At 52.7% G+C, this 25,455-nt stretch overlaps 10 protein-coding genes across 10 annotated transcripts; 6 read left to right on the plus strand and 4 right to left on the minus strand.

Moving 5' to 3' along the window:
* Positions 1-819: 819 nt before the first annotated feature.
* SAICODRAFT_30685 (uncharacterized protein) lies at positions 820-1,658 on the minus strand. Its single transcript, XM_019167737.1, has one exon. The coding sequence runs from the start codon at positions 1,593-1,595 to the stop codon at positions 1,137-1,139; it is 459 nt and encodes a 152-aa protein (XP_019023676.1). The 5' UTR covers positions 1,596-1,658; the 3' UTR covers positions 820-1,136.
* Positions 1,659-3,004: 1,346 nt separating this feature from the next.
* SAICODRAFT_58035 (uncharacterized protein) lies at positions 3,005-9,250 on the plus strand (the record flags this gene model as incomplete). The annotated part of the gene is made up of 4 exons (XM_019169575.1): positions 3,005-3,342; positions 3,511-4,772; positions 4,956-6,770; positions 6,936-9,250. 4 exons carry the CDS (start codon positions 3,005-3,007, stop codon positions 9,248-9,250), a joined length of 5,730 nt encoding a protein of 1,909 aa, XP_019023677.1.
* An 82-nt stretch (positions 9,251-9,332) lies between these two features.
* SAICODRAFT_130777 (glutathione degradosome) lies at positions 9,333-12,253 on the minus strand. Its single transcript, XM_019165422.1, has 2 exons — positions 12,172-12,253; positions 9,333-12,118 (listed from the first exon to the last, which is right to left on the minus strand). Exon 2 carries the CDS (start codon positions 12,055-12,057, stop codon positions 9,415-9,417), a length of 2,643 nt encoding a protein of 880 aa, XP_019023678.1. The 5' UTR covers positions 12,058-12,118; positions 12,172-12,253; the 3' UTR covers positions 9,333-9,414.
* Positions 12,254-12,520: 267 nt separating this feature from the next.
* On the minus strand, positions 12,521-13,380 carry SAICODRAFT_57815 (putative mitochondrial metallochaperone Sco1; the record flags this gene model as incomplete). The annotated part of the gene is made up of 2 exons (XM_019169561.1): positions 12,521-12,864; positions 12,930-13,380. 2 exons carry the CDS (start codon positions 13,378-13,380, stop codon positions 12,521-12,523), a joined length of 795 nt encoding a protein of 264 aa, XP_019023679.1.
* A 262-nt stretch (positions 13,381-13,642) lies between these two features.
* Positions 13,643-15,155, plus strand: SAICODRAFT_93513 (MFS general substrate transporter; the record flags this gene model as incomplete). The annotated part of the gene is made up of 2 exons (XM_019171880.1): positions 13,643-14,214; positions 14,273-15,155. Exons 1-2 carry the CDS (start codon positions 13,655-13,657, stop codon positions 15,153-15,155), a joined length of 1,443 nt encoding a protein of 480 aa, XP_019023680.1. The 5' UTR covers positions 13,643-13,654.
* A 314-nt stretch (positions 15,156-15,469) lies between these two features.
* Positions 15,470-17,568, minus strand: SAICODRAFT_71751 (uncharacterized protein). Its single transcript, XM_019170708.1, has 2 exons — positions 16,949-17,568; positions 15,470-16,846 (listed from the first exon to the last, which is right to left on the minus strand). Exons 1-2 carry the CDS (start codon positions 17,387-17,389, stop codon positions 15,638-15,640), a joined length of 1,650 nt encoding a protein of 549 aa, XP_019023681.1. The 5' UTR covers positions 17,390-17,568; the 3' UTR covers positions 15,470-15,637.
* Positions 17,569-17,840: 272 nt separating this feature from the next.
* Positions 17,841-18,834, plus strand: SAICODRAFT_93517 (S-adenosyl-L-methionine-dependent methyltransferase; the record flags this gene model as incomplete). The annotated part of the gene is made up of 2 exons (XM_019171881.1): positions 17,841-18,240; positions 18,325-18,834. 2 exons carry the CDS (start codon positions 17,844-17,846, stop codon positions 18,663-18,665), a joined length of 738 nt encoding a protein of 245 aa, XP_019023682.1. The 3' UTR covers positions 18,666-18,834.
* A 427-nt stretch (positions 18,835-19,261) lies between these two features.
* On the plus strand, positions 19,262-23,024 carry SAICODRAFT_81313 (uncharacterized protein). Its single transcript, XM_019171234.1, has one exon. It carries the CDS (start codon positions 19,677-19,679, stop codon positions 22,917-22,919), a length of 3,243 nt encoding a protein of 1,080 aa, XP_019023683.1. The 5' UTR covers positions 19,262-19,676; the 3' UTR covers positions 22,920-23,024.
* Positions 23,025-23,096: 72 nt separating this feature from the next.
* SAICODRAFT_19749 (glyoxalase I) lies at positions 23,097-24,440 on the plus strand (the record flags this gene model as incomplete). The annotated part of the gene is made up of 6 exons (XM_019166153.1): positions 23,097-23,255; positions 23,311-23,477; positions 23,531-23,569; positions 23,631-23,805; positions 23,858-24,123; positions 24,177-24,440. Exons 1-6 carry the CDS (start codon positions 23,138-23,140, stop codon positions 24,438-24,440), a joined length of 1,029 nt encoding a protein of 342 aa, XP_019023684.1. The 5' UTR covers positions 23,097-23,137.
* A 526-nt stretch (positions 24,441-24,966) lies between these two features.
* On the plus strand, positions 24,967-25,346 carry SAICODRAFT_30688 (uncharacterized protein). Its single transcript, XM_019167738.1, has one exon. The coding sequence runs from the start codon at positions 25,048-25,050 to the stop codon at positions 25,336-25,338; it is 291 nt and encodes a 96-aa protein (XP_019023685.1). The 5' UTR covers positions 24,967-25,047; the 3' UTR covers positions 25,339-25,346.
* Positions 25,347-25,455: the final 109 nt, after the last annotated feature.

The following is a 25,455-nucleotide window of genomic DNA, read 5'->3' on the forward strand; positions in this document are numbered from 1 at the left end:
GGGGGGGGGGGGGGGGGGGGGGGGGGGGGGGGGGAGATGCGGGCGTATCGTGCGATGTGCGTTTTATGAATTCGAAGCGTACGTACGCGTTCGACGTGCACGCGTGGCGGGCCGACGTGATTTTCTTCATAGCCCGCTGCGACGCTCGTACGCTCGCGAGGGTAGAAATGAAGACTTCATTTTGCAGGGAAGAACTATGAAGATGTCTATGAGGGGTGCTGACAAATCCGTATGCAAAAATTTGCATTGCCGCAACCTTCAGTTACGACCTCGAGCTCATGTGTACATGTACGAGGTGCTGCGATAGATCAAACGCTGTTCAATTACCATCCGAGATGTGAAACCCTTCCTTCAACCTCCCGAAACTGCAAGCATAACCCTTAATAAATGGTAACCTCCGAGCTCCTCCTTTCAACGCGTAAACCCGCGTGTAAACGACGTTTCTTAGTTTGTCCGAACAAAGACCTCTCATACCAACCACGTGGCAAACGTAGTGCTGGTCCTGCACCCGTGGACTGACTTCAAATGTTGCTCACAAAAAGCTCGAGCTCGGGATCAAGCGAGTCTCACCTGCTGCAATCGCAATTGGCCACGGCCATGAATGGGCTACGCAGGGTCATCCTTCCTCGGGGTTACACCTGGCTAATTACCTAAATCGAATTCTCCCGAAGCCAAGGCCAGAGCAAATAATATGATCCCCGAGATCGACGCAGACGAAGCTCAGCCTCCTTATCGCCATACGCCGCCGTCGCCGTCGAATGGAAGGGGGTGCGAGTGCGTTCGGTTTGCGCGTGTCCTAATCTCGTTTCTTCACGCGCACTCCCGACGGCGCGGCCCCCGCCCCTCTCTGCACAGACCAAAGGAATGTCACCCGCGCTGCAATTGCAACCTGCAAAAATGAACTGAGGTGGACATGCGATTGATCTGATAGGCTGGGGAGTGTACGATGCGTGGGATAGCGATTCGGAGGTGAGAGGTCTGGCTGCTTTGGGGAACGGTGGATCTAGCCGAAGTTCCGAAGAGAGGCCTCGAGGCCTTGATCTGGCGCGGTCGAGAGGTTTGATCACTACCCACCAGAGCATCAGTTCGAGTCGCTACAAGGTCAATTGCAATTGGAAGAGCAGGAAAGAGAAAGATCAATGGCTCCAATCGCAGAGATGGTCATGGCTGCTTTTAACAACACCCGCCCCGTCAATGGCCTCCCACCAACCCACAACCCCGCCCTGATCTCCAACCCAATGGCCCTCTACAACGAAACCCTCCTCCTCACCGCCCTCGGTCTCTTTCAACACTCCATCATCTTCGGCCTCGTCTTCCTTCTCCGCGGATTCGACCCAAAGAAAGTGTGTGACCTCCGCTGGTTGGTCACGGTGTTCGCCGCGACTTTCGTGGGTGCGCCCGCGGTGTTTCTGTTTGATAGGAATTTGGATATGATTAAGCAATACTTCTTCCTGGAGCACGAGGCGGTGGAGTACCTCCTCTTTGGCGTCGTATGTCTCCCTAACCTCGTTCGTGGGCGTGAGGGGTGGGTCCTCGGCGCCGGATGGGCTGGGGTATGTGCGATTACGCTTTATGCCGCTTTCGATGACTTCCATTGGCATTCGACGGATGTGATTGCGTGGAATGCGTTCATCTCGGATTCACTTGTGGGGATTGCGGGGGTTGTGTTGGCGATGAGGGCATGGAGGGGGTTGAAGAATGGTGGGGTGCAGATGCCTGCTACTGTTGAGAGACTTTGGGCGGAGGTTTTTGCTGGGATGGGGATGGCTTGTCATGGTTTGTTCACCTCCGTCTTCTTCTGATTTACCGTGCTAATGGACTGTACAGGCTTCACTACCTTGCCCGTCCCGCCCGTCTTCACCGCCATTGTCTACTTTGACCTGGACCCAAAATGGTTCGCCTACGCCTGGGCCTTCGTCTTTGCTGCTTTGTTGGCTACCATGGGCCTCAGCGCTCCCATGATCAAGCTCTTCATCCGCGACTGCTGGTACGGCAGAGCCGACGAGATCAACGAGAACGGCGACGACGATTACGGATACTCCGAGACCGATTAAAAAAAATCACAAATCTAGAATAGAATTCAAACTCTCCTAAATAGAGAAGTTGACAGGAAACATTGTCGATCCTTACGTACAGCACATCGAATTTGAATTTCCCCATGCATGAGCGCTCGAGCAGCGGGAACGGTCCCTCTGGTGCCCGCGTGCGTTCCCAGCGAAGGCTCAGGTGGCGACATCGAGAAACTGACCCATTACAGGATCCGTTTTTCCATATACCATATCCACGACTGCCCTTTTTGCCCTGCCTCGGAGCCGGGATACCCGTTTGCTCTCCTTTCTGCTCACGAAGTCCCGAGGGAAGCGTAACGCTCGAGCACCTCCAACTCCGCCGTGACAATCGGCCGGGTATATCGCCAGAGATGAACACAATACCAAAATGCTTAATCGATCTCTCGGATGTCAAATTACGGAACTACACGGCTCTCGTACCGTTACGACATCACCAGTCCGTGTTGTTCGCAAAGGCGCATAGTGCAACGAGGGGCAATCGAGTGATCTACATTGCTTTCGCGCCGAAACCTGATTATATGTCCACCAGTCGGTTACGGCATGAGTGGAATGTTTGGGCACATATCCATAGACATCTGAGTACGACGGATGGCCTCCTTCCGAGCGGACGGGATTTGGTACCGAACATGACTTGGGAGATCGGGAGTTGTGGTGGGATGATCGTGTTTGATTATGGAGATGATACAGAGATTGAGGCGTTGCGTCGACGGTATTTCCCGTTGAATCCGGAGAGTGGACTACCCTCCACTACGCCCGTGATCAGCCTGGATGAATTCCTAGGGCATGCGATACAGTGTGTGGAGATCTTGCAGACACTACATTCGGCGGGTGTACGGCATGGAAATATTCGACCGGATACGTGGTATGTGACTTTGCAAGGGCATATCATCCTTTCCGATCTGGGGAATGCGTCCTTTTTGGATTCGGAGCAGGAGATGATACCAAGTTTGACCTCCCACGACTCAGTCGCATATACCGCCCCCGAAAGTACAGGACGGATGAACCGCGACACCGATTGTCGAGCGGATTTCTACTCGTTGGGTGCGTCATTCTTCGAACTTCTTACGGGTCGACCACTCTTCCCGGGATTGGTCGATCCGCTTGATATGATCCACGCACACATCGTCAAAGCTGCGCCATCGCCAAATATCTGCCGTCCGATTGATGAGATTATCTTGAGGTGTGTTGCGAAACATGTTGATGAGCGGTATCAGACTGCTGCTGGTTTGCTTGCGGATTTGAGGGACGTCAAGCGGAGGATTCAGATAGCACAGTTTCCGGTCAGTACGCCCATTATTGCGAAACCCCGTGTTGCTGGGTTGGATATTCCGACTCCCCGGGACGATGATAGAGCATCGTATTTTGATACGTCCTCTGCCACGCCTAGTGGAGCACAAATACCTGCTGATAGGAATGACGCATCACACACTATGGTCCAGAGTGATCCATGTTGGAACGGGTTCGTGGTTGGAAAAGCAGATCATGCAAGTAGGTTCGTGATTGCGGATGACATGTACGGACGACAAGACGAACTGAGCACAATCATCGAGGCTTTCGACTGCGTAGCCAAGACGGGGTCGCTATCCGTTATCACCATCAAGGGATTCTCCGGAGTGGGGAAATCAAGGTTAGTCCATGAAGCTGGGAGACATATGCTGGGACATGGTGCGACGATGGTGAGTGGGAAGTACAACCAATACGACAACGTGCCTTTCGCGACTGTTGTCCAGGCTTTGAGTGAGTTGATCAGGCAGTTGTTGACTGCCACGGATGACGCACTCCTGGACTGGCGAGCGAAGATCCGGCATGCGTTGGGTGAGGAAGCGAGGGTCGTGACGGAGGTTATTTCGGATATCCAATTCATCATGGGAATTGATTACGCGACGAATGCGCCTGCATTGCCGGAGCTGCCACCACTTGCTGCAGAGGAGAGGTTTAAGCGCGTGCTGAAGAGTTTGTTGAGGGTATTTACGACGAGTAATGATTCTGGACGGGTAGAGAGGGGAAGAGGACCGCTTGTTATTTTCTTTGATGATATACAGTGGGCGACGACGACTGATTTGCAATTGATTGCGGGGTTGGTGAACGATGAGGCGCATGATGCCATGGCGAATTTGCTGCTGATATGTGCTTATCGCGATAATGAGGTCGGTCCGAATCATCCTGTGCATACAGTCTTTCACCAGACTGTGCGTCTTGCGGCGGAGATTGAGCTTGGGGTCCTTGATAGGGCGAGTGTGGAGTGTATCATCGCCGACACTTTGCATTGCCAAGAAGATGACACACACTTGAATGAGCTCGTGGAGATTATCATGGAGAGAACATTAGGAAATGCGTTCTTTACCGTGCAGATGTTGAAGGCGATTCACCGTGAGGGTTGGTTCACGTTTGATTTCGCGAGTAGTCAGTGGATGTGGGATATCGAGGGTATTCAGACGATGCAGTTGTCTAGTGATGTCGTGGAGTTTATGATCGGGGAGATTGAGAAGTTGGATGAGGACACGCGGGAAGCTCTCAAGGTTGCGGCGTTCTTGGGTGATGCAAGCTTTAGATTGGACACGCTCAGTATTATCATGAACTCTAGCGTGACGGACGTTGCGAAAGCGCTTTGGCCTGCGATTATGTTTGGTCTCGTCGTGCCGAAGAGTCAAGGCTACAAGAGGACGATCGCAATGGCTGACGCAAGTCAGTGGAATGCACCTGGTGTCGTCGAGTCAATTGGGCCAGACGGCATAACGCACATGACGATGAGCACGGATGACGCGCCGTCAATGATCGACAGCGCAGGTTTCTATCAACCGTTCTCCTCGGAAGATGACACCGCATCGACAGATCTGACTACGCAGCCCAACACAGGTCTTTCCGCCAGGAAGAACGCGGAGGAAGAGGACCGACGCGCACGGTATCGAATGTTCCATGATCGTGTTCAGCAGGCTGCGTATGGCTTGACACCCGAGTCTGAACGGCCTTACAAGCACTACGAGATCGGTAAGCTGTTACGTGATAATTTGCAGAATCCGCAGATGGGTATCTCGATATTCGATGTCTGCAACCACTTGAGGTTGGGGCTGGAATACATTACGGACCCTGAGTGTCGTGATGACATCGCAAAACTGAATTTGGCAGCTGCCCAGAAAGCCCTGAGGACAACTGCATACGCCCCAGCCTTGATGTATCTTCGGGTTACCGAGCAGCTTCTCCCCGTGGACATGTGGGAGACAAGCTACCAAATGGCGTTTGATTTCCACTCAGCTATTATCACTGCTTTGTTCAGCATGACCGAGTATGATGACGCGCTTCGGTATATTGAGACTTTGCGGGAACATATCAAGTCGGACTTGGAAGTGCTGCAAGTTGCTATCCTCCATTCACGCGTTCTGGCAGCGCGTGGAAAGTACACAGAAGCTGTCAAGAACATCTCCTACCTTTCATTAGTTGGCATGAAGTTCCCCACCGACGAGTCAACTTCCGAGGAACGTCGAAAGCTCATGCAATCACTTGTCGACGAATGTACGATAACGCCGGTGGAGATCGCAACCCTTGCGAATAGACCATATCTTGAGGACGAACTCGTTGCGACTGCATTCGATCTGGCAAACGAGCTGTTTGCGGTGATGGTTATTCTATCTCATGAACTGCTTCAGCACGCTCTGCTCAACGGTATCTCCATTGTTATCAAGCGCGGTATGACGAAGAACTGTGCTTTCTTGCTCGCAATTCATGCTGTACGACTTTCATCCATTGACAATGCTTACGGTTGGTCGCCCGAAGCTGCCGATGCTTGGAACCAGCTGGCCATCGCATTGGTCCCTGCCACGAATGACCCGTTGCTGGCTGCACCGGCTTGGACGGCTATCGCTGTCACCACTCCGTGGAGGAACGATATCAGGAAGGCTCGCCCGTACTACGTGAAAGCTTTCGAGGCCGCTATTGCGTCAGCAAGAAAGGACTTCGTCTTCCTGGCTTTCACGGATATGTCGTTCTATCAAATCCTCGCTGGTGATCCAGTCCCAACGGTATACGATCAAGTGGAAGCGCATGCTGGCCTAATCAAGGGCTTGAAGCGTGATGATAGTTTCCTCTATTTCAACCCGTTTCAGCAGTTCATGAGGAACCTCCGTGGATCTTATTCACCAGACGTGTTCAAACTGTCTGGTGATGCATTCAACGATGACGTCCATGGTCCAGCCATGGTAAGCTCTGGCCTTCTGCTGCCTATGAGTATGTACTATCTGCAGAAGATCATCCTGGCCATGGTCTTCGACGAGTACAGACTTGCAGCTAAGCTGTACAAAGAAGCCCTGCCTGCGCTGCCCGGTACTGCCGGCATCCTCTTCGAGGCCTACCTTCACTACTGGGGTACGGTTGCGCATATCGCAGCTGCAATCGAGGGTGAGGCATACGATGCTGAGATGGTTCAGCGAAACCTTGATCGCATGCAGGCGTGGGCTACCCATTCGCCTAACAACTTTGACGGTCTTGTCATCCATCTTCAGGCTGAGCAATGGTTCATCGCTAAGGATTACCGTGAGTCGATCAGGTTGTTTGATCTGGCCATCAAGCACGCAGATCAGAATTCTCAACCTCATCATGTCGCTTTCTTCAACCTGAGAGCTTCTATGATGCTCGAAGTTGCGAAAGGTCGCAAGATGGCAGGAGGGTATGTCATGGAAGCGTTCGACTACTTTGGCAGATGGGGCTGTGAGGCGAAACTCGAGCAGCTTGCTTCCCAATGGCCTCAATATATCGCTGTATCTCTGCCGGAATCGCAAACTAAGATCGGCGCATCCAAATCGCCGTCTAACGCCAAGGAGAACGTCTCCACTCCCACTGATCCAGCTTCTCTGCATTTACCGAAGTCGGTAGTGGAATCGAATTCGTTTCAGTCGTCTGGAGCATCACTCTCTCACACCAATACTCATACCAACTCCTCTGGCAAGGAAACCACCTCTTCGGGATCAGCAGCTGAGAAGATCGCCCGGATGACGCTTGCTGATCAGTTAGACTTCCGGTTGGCCTTGCAAGGTTCGCTGGCTATCAGTGAGTCTCATGAAGTGTCCGAAGTTGTGCAGAGGATCGGCACGATCTTGCTGCGTTGCGCAGGTGCTGACTACTGTGCGCTCTTGACGTTTAATGGCGGCAAGCTTTTCGTTGAGGCTACATCGACTTCACTGGGCACAATTCCGTACACGAAGCGATTTGCTGATAGCAGCCTTGTACCGCTTTCTTTAGTCAATTACGTGACCCGAAAGAAAACGCCTGTTGTGAACGACCCCAACAGTGTTGGAACATCTGGCATTGACAAGTATCTTCGCACGAATAGACCACATAGTGTCTTGGTCTTGCCCTTGATGAGCCAGTCGAAGCTTATTGGTATCGTATTTTTGCAGAATACCCATGTGCCCAACGCATTCAACAAAGAACGTCTGGACTTGCTTTCGCTGTTGGCTACCCAGGCTGCAGTTTCTTTGGATAGGAGTCACGTCTTTGCTCAGCTGGAGAGCCTAGTACGTGAGCGTACAGCTGAATTGCAAGAGGCAAAGGAGGTTGCCGAGGCTGCGACATCTCTCAAAAGTCAGTTCTTGGCTACGATGTCACACGAGATTCGAACTCCATTCAACGCTGTGATTGGCATGGCCAGTCTCCTCAAAGACAGTGACCTCGATGCTCAACAACGTGATTACGTGGAGACGATCTCTTCCGCAGCTACCGATCTGCTTACCATCATCAATGACATCCTTGACCTTTCAAAGATTGAAAGTGGTAAGCTTGTCTTTGAGTACACTTCTTTCTCTATCAGAAACTGCATCGAGAGTGCAATGGAGTTGGTCCTGGGTACCGTCAAGAGTTTGGATTTTGCTTTCCTGAGCTCAGTCAAGGACACTGATGACTTGATTATTGGAGATCCGACTCGCATCCGTCAGATCATTCTCAATCTCCTCAGCAATGCATCCAAGTTTACCCCTGAAGGGCGTGTTGTTGTTAGGATGTCCGGCCAGGAAATTGTGCGCTCCCCTGGTTCGCGGAAGGCTCTGAAGTTCCTGGTAGCTGTCGAAGATACTGGCATTGGTATTGCGCCAAACGCCAAGGATAAGTTGTTCAAGTCTTTTTCGCAAATCGACAGTGGTGCGTCTCGCAAGTTCGGCGGAACCGGCCTCGGATTGAGTATCTCCCGTCAGTTGGCCCGATTAATGGGTGGTGACATCGTCGTGGAGTCTGAAGGAGAAGGCAAGGGAAGTTCCTTCTTCTTCAGTTTCACGGCAGAATTGAGTGACATCTCGGAAGTGCCTTTTTGGTCGCCAAGTCTTAACCCCGACCTTGTCGGCCGCGAATGCATCATCGAAGATGCATCTGATATCATTCGGAAAATGCTTTGCCAGCACATGTCAGCATTTGGGTTCAACTGTAGATGTGCAGGCTCACTGGAGGCTGTTGAGAAGTTATTGCAGGAAGACGCAGCAAGCAACCCTCGCAGAACGGTTGACGTTATTCTCACAAGTAGCTTCTCGGGTACGATCAACAATACTTTTGTTGTCGGCGACACCTTGCGGCGCTACAGATCGGATATGCCTATCGTACACCTGCTGTCCAACATCCAGAACTCGTTTGCCGAATCCCTCAGTCAGAAGGATGACGACTTTGCGAGGAATCTCGACAAGGCAGCCCTAGATGTCCTGCTCAACAAGCACGCAAAGCGTCAAAAGGTCTTTGATGTTATACGCACAGTGATGATTGGTGGAAATACGAAGATGCTGCAGCGCAATAACATCGCTAAGTCGAAAATCGAAAACTTGGCCGACGAATACCCCTTGGACATTCTCCTTGCTGAGGACAATCTCATTAACGTGAAGGTTGCCACTCAGATCTTGAAGAAGCTGGGATACACGGTTGATGTCGCTTATGATGGAGCCCAGGCAATCAAGGCATGTGCTAACAAAGCATACGATCTCGTTCTCATGGATATTCAAATGCCCCAAGTTGATGGTCTGCAAGCAACTCGTCGCATTTGCGAGATCATCAACGAGGAGCATCGACCATTCATTTGCGCAATGACAGCGAATGCCATGACTGGAGACAGGGAGAAGTGTCTCGAAGCGGGTTGCTCCGATTACATCAGTAAACCCATCCTCGTACCGGCCTTAGCGGCGGTGATTAAGAAGGTGTCGGTGAAGAAGCGTTGATTTAGATTGCATTAGATTAATTTAGCATGTGGGAGTTTATTTGGTATATCTTTATTTATAAGCTAGGCGTTTTGGTTTCTATTATATTCACTGGATAAGAAAGGGATACATGGCATGCCGCATATGCATGGCAAGAAGAGATGGTAACATTTTATCCTAATGCACTATGCCAAGTTCTGAAACGTCCGTTTTAAGATCCTCTTGCCCTTGATCAGGTTCACCAAACGTATCCGCTCATCGTTAAGATGTGCACTATCACTACGCTGACCGCAAGGGAAGTGCGTTGCTGCTGCTCCAAACTCCCTCTCCAACCATCTCACGACTGGAATAGATCCTCCCTCACGGATATACAATGGATGCTCATCCACCATATTCCATTCTTCCCGGATTGCGCCTTCAAGTACCTTATATGCCGTATTGTCAGTGTCTCCAAGCCACCAATCCGCTTGATGATCGATAGTGACATTCAACACGTTCTTGGATCCCATCTCCGCAAACTTTGCTCTCAAATAAGCCTCGAAGTCGGCCGTAATCTCCTCCAATGATTGATCGGGCACAATACGTATCGAGACGGCGGCAGATGCAGATTTGGGAATGACCGTCTCGTTACCTGGACCGGAGACGTTCACATGATGGATCGTCAAAGAAGGGAATCGCCATCTTGCCATGAGTGCATCCATGTCTAGAAGGTCGTGGTGTGACGAATCAGGCTTCAGCTTGTCGATGATAGCCTCATAGAACTTCTCCTCGGAGGATGTTACCGGCCTAACAGCGTCGTAAAAGCGCGGCAGGCAAATCTTGCCCGCATCATCGGTAAGCTTTGACGAGAGATTGATGAGATCAATGAGTGGCTCACGAACAGCACCACCCTCAACACCAGAGTGCGCATCGGGACGATGACCAGATACTTTCACGGTTGCATGAATAACTCCACGAAGACCATACGTCAAACAAGGAACGCTATCGTCAAGCCAGTAGGAATTACTGAGGATGATCAGGTCAACGTCGCCAATGACGTCCTTCTTTGACCTGATCGCCTCCGCGAAGCCTTTCGAGCCAGACTCTTCTTCTCCCTCAATAACAAAGGTCACGTCGACTGAGAGGTTCTTCTCGGCCATGAGCTCGCTAGCAGCGAAGATCGCGGCCAGTACCGGTCCCTTGTTATCGGACACACCACGTCCATAGAGATATCCATCTTGTCCAGTGAGTTCATATGGATCACTGTGCCAATTGCTGCTGTCCTTTCCATTCTCGCAAGCACCAATGACATCGTAATGTCCATAGAAAAGAACATTCTTCCTCTTCTCCTCAGTCACAGGTGTCGAGTTCGCCTTGAACCGTCCCAAAACGACAGGGTTACCCGAACACGGTATCAACGTCGCTTCCGCACCCAATCTCCGCAAAAGATTCTTCAAGAATGTCGCTCCACGACGACATTCCTCCACATGCCCCGAACTTCCTGAAATCGTTCTTAAGCTTACCAACTTCGCTAATGCTTTGAACAACACCGCATCATCTTCTTCGCCCTCACCCTGCTCACCAGAACCATCAATAAAGTCCTCCTCAGTTTCCCGAACATCCCAAATCTTGAGCCACTCATCATTACCACCAGTTACGAGCAAGTCTCTGGCTGACTGTTGATTTCCGCCTTTCACGACAGCTGCGGCGAGTACGAGTCCTTCGCTCCCATCCTCTTTCCGGTGAGCTTCCCAACCCTCACTCGGGCCCTCTCGTCCCCATCTCTGGACACGTCCGTCCGCTCCTGCTGTGTAAACAGCCGTATTGTCCAGAACCGTGGTGCAAAGGACATCAGTACCGCTATGTGCGCTTCGGATATGTCGGAGGAGCTGCGCGGTATCGAGATCCCAAATACGGATATCACCGTTCGACATACCAGCATAAAGAATCGTGTCCTGCAACGACAAGCTCAGAACTCCCCCCACATCATCACGTTCAGCGCTCAAAGTTTTGAACGGTGCAGGTTCCGGGTGTAGTCTGTCCAATCTCCACAACTTAATCTCCCCATCACCACCACCCGAGAAAAGCGTCGCAGCTCCCCCCGATCGTCCAGGCCCAAGGATAAATGAATAGATATATCCATAATGCGCATACTGAATGATCTGATCTGGAGGAATTTGATGATGCGGCGTAGCTGCCGTACTCGGACTCGGCTCACTCGGCCGCCTCGACAACACCCCACCCGGACCCCTCGAATCAAAGAACTTGTGCGTTCCCCTCCTCGCGTGTTTGTTAGTCGCCAAATCACTCTCATCAGCAATCGGTATCGGCGTCTCCGTCCGCGGCGAATACACCGAATCCAGATCAAACCACTGAATACTCGTGTTCTGCGCCCCAAGATAGATATGTCCGGTCTCCGGTGCGTAAACAACCGAGAACATATCCCCAACATCGTATGAAGACCAAATGATACAAACGCGCCTGAGCGTCCGCACATCCCAGACGTGTACCATGGAATCTCCGGCAGAGGAGATGAGCCAGCGTCCACAATGACTTAGGTGAAGACAAAGCACCGATCCTTCGTGACCCGTGAGGACAGCAACGGATTCGAAGGTGTGGGAGTCCCAGACGTGAATAGTGTGGTTTTGCGTTCCGGCGAAGATGTGCTTCTCGGAAACAGCGAGGGAGAGAACGGAGCCTGGATGATGCAGTTTGTGTAGGAGTTGGGGTGTTGTGGGTGATCTCTTTGTTGGGGAGGCTTCACTTGGGGTCGCTGCTCGGGTTAGTGAGTCGATCATGATTGGTGATAGGTTCAATGGCCTCGACGGAGGCGCTGAACACATTGACATCGTATGCAAGCTGTCACTTCAATAGCCGACGTCGACGTACTGAATGCAGAATATGGAAAATCTAACACAAGGATCAGCAACCTGTACGTATTCTCCCCATACCAACAAACCTACCCTTAGATAACACGGCCCGCCTAGCTATAGAGCTTCTTGTCGAACGGCGTTTTGTTCCCGGCGGTGCTCCTGTCGTACGTCCTAGCCTCACCCTGCCACATGCACTCCAAGATTAAGCTTGCATATAATATGAAAAACCCCGGAAATATGGATGGCGGAAGTCAAAATGAAGATGTCGTATTTTCGGTTGTTTGCCGGTGAGGGTTTTCAACTTGACGTTACTGGCAATCCATGCTGAGATGAAGACAGAGGTGGATGATCCGTGGGAAGGATCGGAAGTATTGTTGATACGATAGAGATTAAAACGCTGAATGCAGAGTCTATCTTTTGATCCCAGAGACAATGCCATCTAATCCCTAAACCTCTTCCTCCCTAACCTATCCCACTCCCCAACATACTCCCTAATCTTGCCCGCCATCTCATCAACACTATAATGCTTCCCGAACGCATCAACAAACTGACCCTCTGGATCCATCAAATAAAAGAAAATACTGTGATCCACAAGGTAATCTTCGCCTTCTTTGATTACGGGAGGGGTGGAGAAGTAGACGCGGTAGGCTTTGCACATTTCTTTGATTTTGTCGTAGGTGCCAGTTAGGCCGATGATTGAGGGGTGGAATTCGGGGAGGTAGGCGGAGAGGGCGGCGGGGGTGTCGCGGGCTGGGTCGCAGGTCACGAAGAGGGGTGTTACCACTGCGGCAAAGTTAGTCTTCCATTACGCAGGGTGTGAGGCGTGCTCTGGAGGGTGAGGGACATACCTGGATGAGGATTCGCGGGATCATACTTCCCGTGCAACTTCTCCAAAACCTCACTCAACTTATCCAACTCCTCCGGACAGATATCCGGACATCTCGTGAACCCAAAGTACACCAACATATACTTCCCCTTGAAATCCTCACTCGTCACCGCCTTTCCCGTATGATCCACCAACTCAAACGGACCACCAACCTTCGGACGCCCGATAGCGCGGTTGGCGGCTTCGTGTTTGGCGAGTTCGGCAAGGCGTTTCTCGCGGCGGAAGTAGAGGGTGAGACCGATGCCGGTGAGGACGAAGAGGGCCGCGGTTTTCCAGGTGAAGACGCCGACAGCTTGGCGGTTGCGAATGTCGGTGTTGGATTCCGCACCGGAGGCAGCCCTGGAGCGGATGGGGGAGGAGGTGAAGGTACGGGTGGATGGGCGGATCAGAGAGGGAGTGTAAGTCCTGGCCATGGCCATGGAGGGACAACGAGCCAAGACGGGAGAGCGAAGTGCTCGGAGGACTGCAAGTCGTATGAGAATCAATCAAGCCTGATAACGAAAACAGTGACATACCTGACGACGGTCTACTCATCGTTGCGGAGACTTTTCGATATTTCCTTATTCCTCGAGCCTTCGTAATCACGTAAACAAGAAGCACTGGCCACCTTCGCCACGCCCGGCCAGGCGCGCGGGGGATAAGCAGTTGAGCGCAAGTCCTCACAAATCTTCGCATGCTCAGAGAAGTATGAATAATGGGGAGAATGTCCCGGTGGAAGTAGAAGGGATAAGTCCTCAGCTATCGCCGGTGACCTCACTACGGTCTGATGTCTCGAAGCAAGATACCCTCGTTTCGACATCGTCTGGGCCGGGATCAGACGCCGAAAGCACACCCTTCATCGCCCATGACAACTCCTCCATCCCACATCCTCAACCCCCTTCTCGACGGCGGCACTACGGCCTCCTATCCCTAATCTTCCTCAACCTTTCCTGCTCCCTAGTCTTCATCGCCCTCCCTCCCGTCGCATCCTCCGCAAAAACCTACTTCTCACTCCCCTCCGCAACCGTGATCAACTGGCAATCAACACTAGGGATGTTTGCATACGTCCCTGCCTCAATACTCTCCGCACACTCCGTCCGCCGCTTTGGGGTGCGGAATGCGATGTGTGTGGGGGCTGTGATGATGGCTGTTGGGGTGTGGTTACGGTATGCTGGTGCGAGGAGCGTGGAGATTGGGGTGGTGATATTGGGACAGGTTTTTGTCGGTTTTGCCCAGGCATTCTTTCTCAACGTCCCCGCATATTACAGGTTCCTCTTCGCCATTCCCCGTCCCTCCTCTTCCTCCTTAACTCAGCGGTGAAAATAGTAATATGTGGTACGGCCCCCACGCCCGCATAACAACCATAGCCCTAATGTCCCTCTCCAACCCCCTCGGCCAAGCTCTCGGATCCCTCATCGCGCCATTCGTCGCCTCCTCTCCCTCCCAAATCCCGTTCTGGCTGTTAATATGCGCCCTGATCGCGAGTGTGTCGACCATCTCCGCACTCCTCATCCCTGGGGACCACGCTCATTCCTCCCCCTCCCACACCGCTCCCACCACCCTCAAGTCAAGCATCCGTCAGTTAGGAAGAAACAGGAGGTTTTTGTGTCTCCTCGTCCAGTTTTCGGTTTACGTAGGCTTCTTCAACGCCTTCACCTTCCTCCTCGAACAACTCCTCACCCCCTCCGGCCTCTCCCCCGACGCCGCCGGTATCGCCGGCGCAATTACCATCCTCTCTGGCCTCGTCGCTTCCGCCCTGTTTTCTCCCTTCATGGATCGTCGCACCCCCGCGCAACAGGTGCGGGCGACACAAGTACTTACAGCGATAGTGGCGGGGAGTTATGTCGCTTTCATCGCGCTTTTGGCGACAACGGGGACGCGAACGCCAGTGGCGGAGGTGTACGTTATCTGTGCCATGTTGGGAGCGGCGTCGTTTATTTTGCTCCCACTCTCGCTCGAAAAGGCCGTTTCACTCACTCATCCCACCGGCGTCGGTGTCGAAATAAGCACGACAGCGATGTGGATCGGGGGTGAACTCCTGGGTGGTATCTTCATTGTGATCATGGATGCGTTCAGGAGTGAGGGAGATGTGGGGGATGGGGGAGGTGGGGTCTTTGGTAAGGGAGGGATGGGGTGGGGGGTTGTGTTCATGGGGGTAGTGAGTGGGGCGGCGGTGCCGTTTGCTTGGATGTTAGGGGGTGAGGGGTGAGTGGAGATATTGCATGGAAGGACATCCTTGGAAGACAAACACTGCATCCAGGAAATGTAGGAGATCCCACAGCCTCATGACAATCCGTGATGAACGAACGACATTGGCACGACGCCCCAACTCTCCCTTGTAACAATCTAAGTAATATAGTATTTATTCTCAGGGAAGTATCCTATCATAATGCTAACCTAGGCTTAATCATACCTATCTCATGCTCTCTCCCCTCAAATCAAAAGTCAAACCACAACGCTCTCAATCAATGATCAACGAAAATAAAGAAGTAATTATGTCCCTGGTATCCAAATCCCAAATGCAGGCAAAAGGATCGCACAGCGATAAGAAAATGAAACGCAATCCCAAATGAAGTTCCCATGATAATGTCCCCTTAACCGATACTTGCCAAATTTGAATAATTCACCACGCTCTCTTTCTCTCTCGTTCTGCGTCTTCATTCTTGACGCTCATGCTCAGCTGCAGACCAATTACTGAACCCTGGGCCTCCTCACAACCTCCCTCAACAACTCATCCAACTCCACAAAGTTATCATCATTCTTCGCAAACTTCCTATGCCTCTTCCCAACGATATGCCTCTCAAAATCATCATACTTCTCCTTACAGTTCTCACAATACCCAGCCTTGACCTCAACCTTAGCACGCTTCCTCTCGTGAGCGGGGGCAGCGCGGATAGCATCGACATCACGGCCGACAGCCTTGACGTTAGCGTCACGCGCGACGTGTTCACGGGACTGAGCATCGAAACCGGCTTGAAGGACTTTGCGTTTCATGTCCATGACCTGCTTCGAGGGAGGGGCTTCGCGGGGTCCGGTCAGGACAGTGGAGGTCTGGGACTTGATGGCGGAGGTGAGGGAGTTGGGCATGACACCCGAGGCGTCGATATCGCGGGGACGGTAACCACCACGAGAAGCACGGGATGCAGGAAGTGGCTTCGCAAAGTTGTCAAGGATGTTAACCTTAGACTCCCTCAAAGGAACCTGAAGCGCGTTCTGCGTGGCAGCAGGTTTCTGAGGGAGAGCCGTAGTCGCCGTAGCAGCAGTGTTGGGCTTGACAGTGCGACCAATGTGGGGGTCCCTGACGAAAGGACATCTGCCTAAGCTCGTCGCCCTCAGCTGCGGCCACTGGTTGTCATCCCTCTCCTTACCCTTTTCAACCTTCTTATACTCCCTGATCATGATAGGCCTGTGCACACCCGTCAAATCCCTTACAATGATGTACGGTCCCTTGAACGAAACCCAGTCACCACCCGGCGCAGTCGGATCACGCTCCATCGTTCCGTACACCTTCTCCTCACGCAACAAAGCCTGCAAAGGAGCCGTCTGCTGTGTAGTAGCCATAGCAACCTCAGGACAGTACTCAAGAAGGTTCTTCAAGATGCGGTTGACGCATTTATCCCATGTCCAGATCTTCAAGTTGAGCTTGATGGCTCTGACGAGGACGTCCTTGGCTTCGTCGCTTTCATCCTGTGGTTCTTCGACTTTGGCGGCAGCACGCTTCTTGAGAAGATGGTCTCCAAGGCCTCCGAGAATGCTGAGAGGCGTAGGTGCTGGTGCCGGAACGGGTGCGGCAGGTTTGGCAGCGGCCTCCCTCTCGATCCGTTCTACATCGGCCATAGTGGGAATTGGCCGGGTCGTAACGACGTGCGTACATTGATTCGAGAAATATGGTTCAACATGCTGTTATATGCCAGTAAGTATCCGTGCCAAGGTCATAACGTAGGGGATGTACACGCATATACCCGTATGTGGGCGCATACATCCCTGAAAGAAAGCACTTACCCCGCCAAACATTCTGATTTGCTGCGAAACCTTCGCCTTAGCCGCAGGATCCACATTGTCAAAGTAGAACCTGAAGCTGGGAAACGCATCGCGATACTGCTTCACCCACAGATCGATTCTGGTCTTCATCGAGGCCTCCTCCTGAGCATTCACACGTGCCTTCTTCGTTCCAATAGCCAACAGGTTAGGAGGAGCAACACGGCCGTTAGGAGAATCATGGTAGGTACGTTTCGCAGACTTGCGTGTTGATCCGACTTTAGCTGGGTCGAGGATCCTCTTGGATGGTGTGACAGCCACGGAACGGTTCGGCTTCACATCGACCAAGCCAGGCTTAGTGATGCCCGTAGTAGCCTGTGCACGTTTGGGTGTTTGAAGGAGGTTGTGAAGGTTGTTCGAGCGAGTCGAGAGAGGAAGGCGGACGGGAGGGTTACCGGTAGCCATGGTGTTGCAAACGAAAACACTGGACGGGGTGGATGCTGAGCAAAAAGGAAGACAAAGGGCTGAATGCTGGGTTGACGAATGCTGCTGACCGACTCAACTAATCGAGGTCTCGAACTCTGATAACGCTCGATCTCACAGTGACCTGGATGTTGTTGGTGGTTGATTGCTGGTACGTCGGTTGTGGTTCAGTCGCGTTATATTGACTTTACCCGACGCGCCGGTTTAAATCAGTTGTTAACGAGGTTGCATCTAAATGCTCTTCCGCATTAATTCGATGGCGCATCTTCGTTACCGCGCATCAGAACTTTAATTTGGGAACCATAAACCGAACAGTACTCTCCATTGAGACGGCCATATTATGAGGATAGCGGCACAGAAAACGTTGGGCCTCGGCCAAAAGATCGTTTTGGCGGGGATGGGTATATCAGGATTCTCTGTGGCTGTTTATGGCGGCATGGTTTACGGGCAGATTCGACGAGACGTGTACGGACCCAACAAGCTTCCGCCATCTTCCCTACCACAGGCCTCATGGGGTACGCGCTCCGAAGTTTCCAAGCCTCAATACGACCAGATTGCGGAGGAGTTCGATGCTAGTGTGGAGGGCACGGAAAGGTGGACCGGAATTAACCTGCTACGATGGTGGACCATGCGGAAAGCTTATGGTAACGTGTTGGAGTCAGGTTGTGGTACTGGAAGGAATATTGAGTACCTTCCACTTGATAAGATGGAGTCTATGACGTTCATTGACCAGTCGGAGAAGATGCTGAACAAGGCGAAGGAGCACTGGAAACGACTATATCCCAAGAAGAGATATATCGACCCAGACGTCATGGCATTCGTCATGAGCGGCGGTGGCGAGCTACCGCCGAAGGAGAAGGAAACCGATCCAGAGGTGTGCTTTATGCCAATGAGTGTGGAAGAAATGCCCGTACCAGATCACTCTCTCCTGGGCAACCAGGGCTTCGACACAATCATCCAAACCTTCGCCGTCTGCTCCCACCCCGATCCTCCAGCCCTTCTCAATCATCTCACTTCACTTGTTGCTCCATCCGGCCAGATCCTTCTGATTGAGCACGGTGCATCACATTACAGGTGGTTGAACGATGTCCTGGACCGATATGCGCCAGCACACGCCGAGAAGTGGGGATGTTGGTGGAACAGAGATATTGGAAAGATTCTGGAGGAGAGTAACATGTTTGTGGAGAGTGTGGAGAGATGGCACTTGGGAACTACATGGGTGATCAAGGGAAGGGCGAAGAAGGCGGACGACAAATGAGGTGTGCGACCGGGATCTGGTAAGCTGGGACCCGCACTAGAAGCGGGCAGGCATTCCGACCATGAACGAGGTTGAAGCGATCATCAGAAACGACGTGTATGACAAGCATCGGTTGGCATGCAGAACTTATAGACACGGCACGGCATAGACATTCCCCATCAAAACAAGCATATTCACGGCCGCGATGAGGGCCATAACCGAAGTCGAAATCTCTCGTTCGTATTTCTAGAAAACAAGGCCTTTAAAGTCCCTTTAAATAAGCCTTGGCCTCTTCGGTGATTGCAGGGCAATTCCCTCTGGGCGGACCCTTAGCGTCACGTTGATACGTGCTTGACACCCCAGGTTTCGAGGACGACAGCGCAAACAGGACCTCGATCCAACCAGCAGTAACCCTTTCTCAACGGTGTGCATGGCAAAGAACTGAACAAATAGTTTCCGATTAAATTCAATCTCAATCGATCAATCGTCTTGGTACACCTGCTTTCTACTATGTCCGACTCAACTCACCCGACCACCGACTCTACCGTCGGCGACGACAACTCCTTCTTCGACACCAACGGCCCGGCTTTGACTTCTGAGACGTCGCAGGACGCCGCCTCCGATTCTAGCCAGGAGCTTTCGGCTGCTCAGAAGCTCGCCCAGGCTCACGCTACTGCTGCTGAGGAAATCGCAGCTGTTGAGAACCCCGATGTCGGTGCCACCTTGGGTGATGACGCCGAGAACGCGGAGGCCCCTATTGAGGAAGCCCAGGCTCAGAGGAAGCCTAAGAAGGAGAACATCGACCTCGCTTCTGAGGAGTTGTTCCCTTCCCTCGGATCGGCCCCTTCTGCGGCTAAGGCTCCTCTTTGGGGTGCTGGCGCTCCCAAGGCTGCTGCACCCGTCGTTAAGTCTGCCCCAACTGCCTCTGGTATCACCGTCGAGCGCGTCACTCTCGAGCCCAACCAGCTTGCTCTCCGTCCCAACTTCGGTACCTTCACTCAGTCTAAGATCCCCGCCGTCGCTGCTCAGGTCATGACCCGCACGAAGGCCCGTATTGAGATTTCAACTGCTCGCAAGACCGGACAAACTACGTTCTTGATTCGCGGCTCCCCCGAGGTTGTCTCTAAGGCCAAGAGGGAGTTGATGAAGGAGGTGGCCGCTAAGATCAAGACCATTGTCAAGGTCCCTAGCAGGGTCAGGAGGTTCATCATTGGTGCTAAGGGTGCTACGCTGAGGGAGATCGAGACTAAGACTGGTGCACACGTTCAGCTGCCCAAGAGGGAGGAGACCGATGCTCAGGAGCATGAGGACTCGGAGGAGGAGGTCATGGTTGACGTTACTGTCGAGGGTGACTTTGACGGTGTTAGGTTGGCTAAGGAGGAGATCGAGAAGATCGTTGACGAGCGGACACAGAACATCACTGCGCGCGTTGCTGGAATCGACGCCGCATTCCTTCCTATGATTCAGGCTAAGATTTCCGAGCTCGAGCAGGGAGACCTCAAGATCCGCACCACTGTTGTCGATGACAAGGCTACCGTCATCCTTTCCGGTGACAAAAAGATCGTCAACCCCACTAAGGCCCAGATTGAGGAGATCTACGCCGAGCTCCAGCGCAACACCACCGCCGTGAACCTTCCCGTTCCCGCCCGGAAGCACCGCTTCTTGACCGGCAAGGTCCAGTCTATCCTCGAGTCTACCGGCTGCGCAGTCGTTCTTCCCCAGGACGGCTCCGACAACGTCACTGTGCGTGGTCCCTCTGCTCAGTTGGGCCAGGGTATCGAGGCCATGATGAACATCGTGAACGAGGTCGTCCTCGACGCTCTCGACATCACCGGTGCCCACCCCAACGCCGAGAGGGGTGCTCAGCGCCACGCTTCTGACGTCGGCAAGTTCCTTGTCAAGTCCGGCGAGATGGCTTCCATCGAGAAGGACTTCGGAGTCCAGGTTCAGGTCCAGGAGGCTAACGGTCGCGTTGTCTTCGAGATCGCTGGTGCGCAGGAGGGTGAGGTCAAGCGTGCGCGAAGGGAATTGGTTAACGCCGTGAACGCATTGCAGCCCTACCGCTTCGCCTACGTCGAAGTCGACCCTCTCGTCCGCCGTCATGTCCAGGGCACCAAGAACAAGAATGTTCAGAAGGCGAAGCAAGAGCAGGGTATTGAGGTTTTCTTCGGCGAGGGCGAGGACGCACTCGTTGCCCTCGTTCATGCTGGAAAGGAGGGTGACTCTGAGTTCTTGGACCGTGAGGTCGTCGGTCAGAGGCTCGGTGCTGTTAAGGCTGAGTTCGAGCAGGCTGCTGGTGATGCTAAAGACTTTGTTACCAAGGAGATTCAGGCTGAGGTGAAGTTCCACAAGATCATTGTCGGTCCGAAGGGTACTACGCTCAACGCCATCACCGGTGGACCTGACGCGCCTATCGTCGTCAAGATTGGCAATGACGAGACAATTTCCATCCGTGGTCCTTCCAAGGAAGTTGACCGTGTCGCCAAGGAGATCTTGGATTTGGTTGAGGAGGCTAAGACTAACGAGGTCTTGAACTCCTACACCCAGTCCTTCGACTTCCCCGCCAAGTTCTCCAAGAACTTGATCGGTAAGGCTGGTGCTAATATCACTAAGCTCCGTGAGGAGCTCGGTGTCAAGATTGAGGTTGACGAGGGCAAGGTCGAGATCCAGGGTATGAAGAAGAATGTCGAGGAGGCTAAGGCACGTGTTCTTTCTTTGGCTGAGCGCTTGGAGGACGAGACTATCTATCGTCTTGCCATCCCCTTCAAGTACCACCGTGCCCTCATCGGCCAGGCCGGTAAGTTCGTTAAGCGCTTGGAGGAGAAGTACACCGTCCGCATCAACTTCCCCCGCGACAACGACGAGGAGGGCGAGCAGCAGTTCACCGACCGTCCCGCATCCAAGGATGAGATCGTCGTTAAGGGTGGAAAGAAGACTGCTGGTCAGGCTAGGGATGAGTTAATGGAGTTGTACGAGTACGAGAAGGAGCACGGTTTCACTGAGACCGTTAACGTTCCTGCCCGTGCTATTTCCCGTATTGTTGGACGCGAGGGTGCGAAGATCAACGAGCTCAAGGATGAGACGGATACCCGTATTGACATCGACCATGCTGCTGCCAATGCTAACGGCGGCGACGAGAATGCTACCGTCGCTATTGTTATCCGAGGTACCAAGGCTGGTGTCACCACCGCCAAGAAGGCCATTCAGGAGATCGCTGAGGAGATCGAGCACCAGGTCGAGGAGACCATCCAGATTCCTTCCAAGTACCACAGAACCTTGATTGGATCTGGTGGTAACAACCTTCGGGACATCGTGGTTAAGGCTGGAGGACCTGATGACCGTGTTGCGTTGGCTCGTATGGTCCGTTTCCCTCGTGCTGGATCTACGGATGACAACATCAACGTCAAGGGTGACCGTGCCCTCGTCGACAAGGTCATCGCCGAGTTCCAAAAGATCGTCAAGGATCTCGAGGAGCGCGTTACTATCGAGGTCGACATTGCTGCCGAGAAGCACCGTGTCGTCATCGGCCGTGCCGGTGCCGCTCGTCGTGACTTGGAAACCCGCTTCAATGTCTCCATCGACGTTCCCCGCCAGAAGAAGGACGGTACCCCCGGATCTGGTGGTATCAAGGTCACTGGTAAGCAGGAGGATGTCGAGAAGGCGCAGGAGGAGATCTTGAACATGACTAAGGGCGCTGACTCTGTTGTTGTTGTCGTTCCCCGTGCGTTGCACCGTCATGTTGCTGACGGCGGCAACTTTATCCGTCAGTTGAGGAGCCAGTACAACGTCTCCGTCGACCACGGACGTGTGCAGCTCCCCAAGCCCGCTTCTAAGCCTAAGGCTAAGGAGACCAACGGTGATGCTCCCCGTATTGACGACGAGGATGCTGCGGCGCCTAGCAAGGGTTACGCTTGGGAGGTTGTGGATGAGGGTGCGGATGAGGAGGCTGGAGAGGACATCCCTTGGAACCTCCGCGGTGAGGAGGCCAACATCGAGAAGGCCAAGGAAGCCATCGAGAAGCAGATCGAGGCTGTCAAGGGCCAGCAATTCACTGGCTATCTCGTTGTGCCTGCGCACAAGCACAGGTTCATCGTTGGTCAGGGTGGTTCCCGCATCCAGCAGATCAGGGCCGAGACTGGTAGCAGAGTCGATGTCCCCAGGGCAAAGGGTGATGAGGTTGTTGTTATCAAGGGAGGAAAGGACAATATCGAGAAAGCTCGTCAGATGATTTTGGAGGCTACAACTGCTCCTGGTACGCCTCGCGAGAGGAGATAAAAAGGTTCTTTAGCATTTTAGCATCAACATTCGCGAGCGAAATGAGATTTGAGGAAGTTTGAGGAAGCTTCATGTACGTTATATAAAATGGAATTTTTGCCGAGTTAAGTGTACAGATCCCAATGACGTTGTGCATCTCGAGTCTTAGTAAGCGGTTGGACTTCCCCGCGCAACGGAACTGCACCACCAAAGAGCTCAATTGATCCGTACCCAATTGGATGCTCAGAGCAGTTCACAGAGCTTCACTATTCAAGAATCAACTCAGATCGACGCCAATTGCTCCTGCTCTACGCACCATGTCGACCGATCTCTCTACCTACAAGTTCAACCACACGAGTGTGTTCAAACTCCGAAAGTCCTTGCTGAAGCAGATGGCTGACTTTCATCGTAGTGCTTCGTGTCAAGGACCCTCAGGCGTCCTTGAAATTCTACCGTGATACCCTCGGTATGAGCTTGGTCAACAAGTGGGACTTTGAGGAGGACAAGTTCTCTCTCTACTTCCTTGCTTACGACTCCGAGGGTGCTACCGAGGGAGGAAAGCCCTGGTCTGACCGTGAGGTACATCTATCAAGCTCTCGACTCTTTCAAGCTCTTATTAACGATTGATACAGGGTATCCTTGAATTAACCCACAACCACGGTACCGAGAACGTGCGTCGTCGATCTCCACCCGTCACCACCACGGTCCCCTCATGCTAACATCAGATGACAGGACCCCGACTTCAAGCCCCACAACGGCAACTCTGATCCCCGCGGTTTCGGACACATCTGTATCTCCGTCGACAACATTCAAGCCGCCTGCGAGCGTCTCGAGAAGGCCGGCGTCAAGTTCCAGAAGAGGTTGACTGATGGACGTCAGAAGGATATTGCTTTCGCTCTTGATCCAGGTAAAAGAACACTGTCGTCCTGTCAGAAGGATCGCTGACGATTCTTTTACAGACAATTACTGGGTCGAGATCATCGGACAGCCCCAGAAGGCCAACGTCGCCGAGACTGACTTGAAGAACTACCGCTTCAACCACACCATGATCCGTGTCAAGGACCCTCGGGCTTCGCTCAAGTTCTACACTGAGCAGCTCGGTATGGAGGTTGTGAGGAAGAAGGTCTTCGATGAGGCCAAGTTCACGCTTTACTTCTTGGCTTACACTCACGGCGCTGGCGTCCCCGCCGACGATGGCCGCACAAACCCCGTCGCCGATCGCGAAGTAGGTTTTGTTCGGATTGCCCCCGTGAGGTGGAACTAACAAGAGTCTTACAGGGTATCCTCGAACTAACCCACAACCACGGCACCGAATCTGACCCCAACTTCACCCCGTACCACACCGGCAACGACGAGCCCAAGGGCTACGGCCACATCGCCATCTCCGTCGACAACATCGAGGCGGCGTGTAAGAGGTTTGAGGAGAACGGGGTTACGTTTAAAAAGAAGTTGACGGATGGACGCATGAACAACATTGCGTTCATGTTGGACCCGGATGGCTATTGGATTGAGGTTATTCCCAAGGAGTTGGCAAAGGAGTAAGAGATGTGTAGAGGTTGTAGAGGGTGTATGAGTAGGGTTTGAGTCCGAATATGAATGAGGATGTTTCTTGGAGATAACAGCTAATGGTGCTGCCCTTGGACACAAGTCCACCTTCGTGTCTCGCGGTGGATTCCAAGCACGTGCTGCGTGCTCGACGATGCCCTGCCCGCAGACGTCAGGCTGAGTAAGTAACGGGATGGGTCCTTCCCTCATTTCAAGAACTCCATCACTATGTTATCTTTAGAGAGAAGAATGTCCATCGCCCGGATAATCCATTCACAGCTTCACAGTACAGGTCAAACCCATAAGTGCGAAGCCCCCTCCTGGGCAGCTAGCTTACTGGACTTCACAGATCCCAAACTACAGCTGGATACTATGAATACATATTGCTCTCCGAGCGTTATGTTCGTGGATCCGACGATGCGGGCGAATGGGATCACGGAGTTTGCGGGGATTGTTAATGGTGCTGCGTGGGTACTGCGGACATTCAAGGTAAAACAACCAATTCTCCCACTAAGACCGGAAACTGAGGTTGCCATAGTCTGACATTCAAAATGTCTACCACTCCCAGACCGGCCGTGAAGTAGTCGTCGACGCCATCGTAACAATGCAGGGTCACTGGTTCTTCCTTCTCGGTGCAACCCTTCGCACACGTACCTTTTGCCGTCTAGTTTTCGACGAGAATGATAAGGTTGTGTTGTATCACGATGTCTGGAGTGTTCAGGATACCATTCATGGTATGTTGCTGGGGTGGACGAGGCTTCCGGGGAGTACGGAGAGTATGAGTTTGTGGGTGCATGAGCGGGTTGTGAAGCCCGTGATGACGATGATTGTATTAGGGTCGCTTTGGCTGTTTGGGAAGTATAACTCATGCAGACAGATACATATGCATAGCTAGGAAAAGGCTTTGAGCATTGAGATGCAATGAATCGATATTCCGGACCCCAACTGCCGTCACAGAAAGGTGCCTATTCTCCCCCGCCGAGCTTGCTTAAACTGGGAGCAAGAGAGATAC

Source organism: Saitoella complicata, assembly GCF_001661265.1.
Source record: "Saitoella complicata NRRL Y-17804 unplaced genomic scaffold SAICOscaffold_14, whole genome shotgun sequence".
Classification (NCBI taxonomy): domain Eukaryota; kingdom Fungi; phylum Ascomycota; class Saitoellomycetes; order Saitoellales; family Saitoellaceae; genus Saitoella; species Saitoella complicata.

Coding starts and splice junctions, on each gene's coding strand:
- SAICODRAFT_30685 (XM_019167737.1), bottom strand. CDS start 1,595: ATGGAAGTCATCGAAAGCGGCATAAAGCGTAATCGCACATACCCCAGC.
- SAICODRAFT_130777 (XM_019165422.1), bottom strand. CDS start 12,057: ATGTCAATGTGTTCAGCGCCTCCGTCGAGGCCATTGAACCTATCACCA.
- SAICODRAFT_71751 (XM_019170708.1), bottom strand. CDS start 17,389: ATGGCTACCGGTAACCCTCCCGTCCGCCTTCCTCTCTCGACTCGCTCG. Junction 16,847..16,948: donor AAATCAGAATGTTTGGCGGG/GTAAGTGCTTTC, acceptor GGCATATAACAG/CATGTTGAACCATATTTCTC.
- SAICODRAFT_81313 (XM_019171234.1), top strand. CDS start 19,677: ATGACCCGCACGAAGGCCCGTATTGAGATTTCAACTGCTCGCAAGACC.
- SAICODRAFT_30688 (XM_019167738.1), top strand. CDS start 25,048: ATGCAGGGTCACTGGTTCTTCCTTCTCGGTGCAACCCTTCGCACACGT.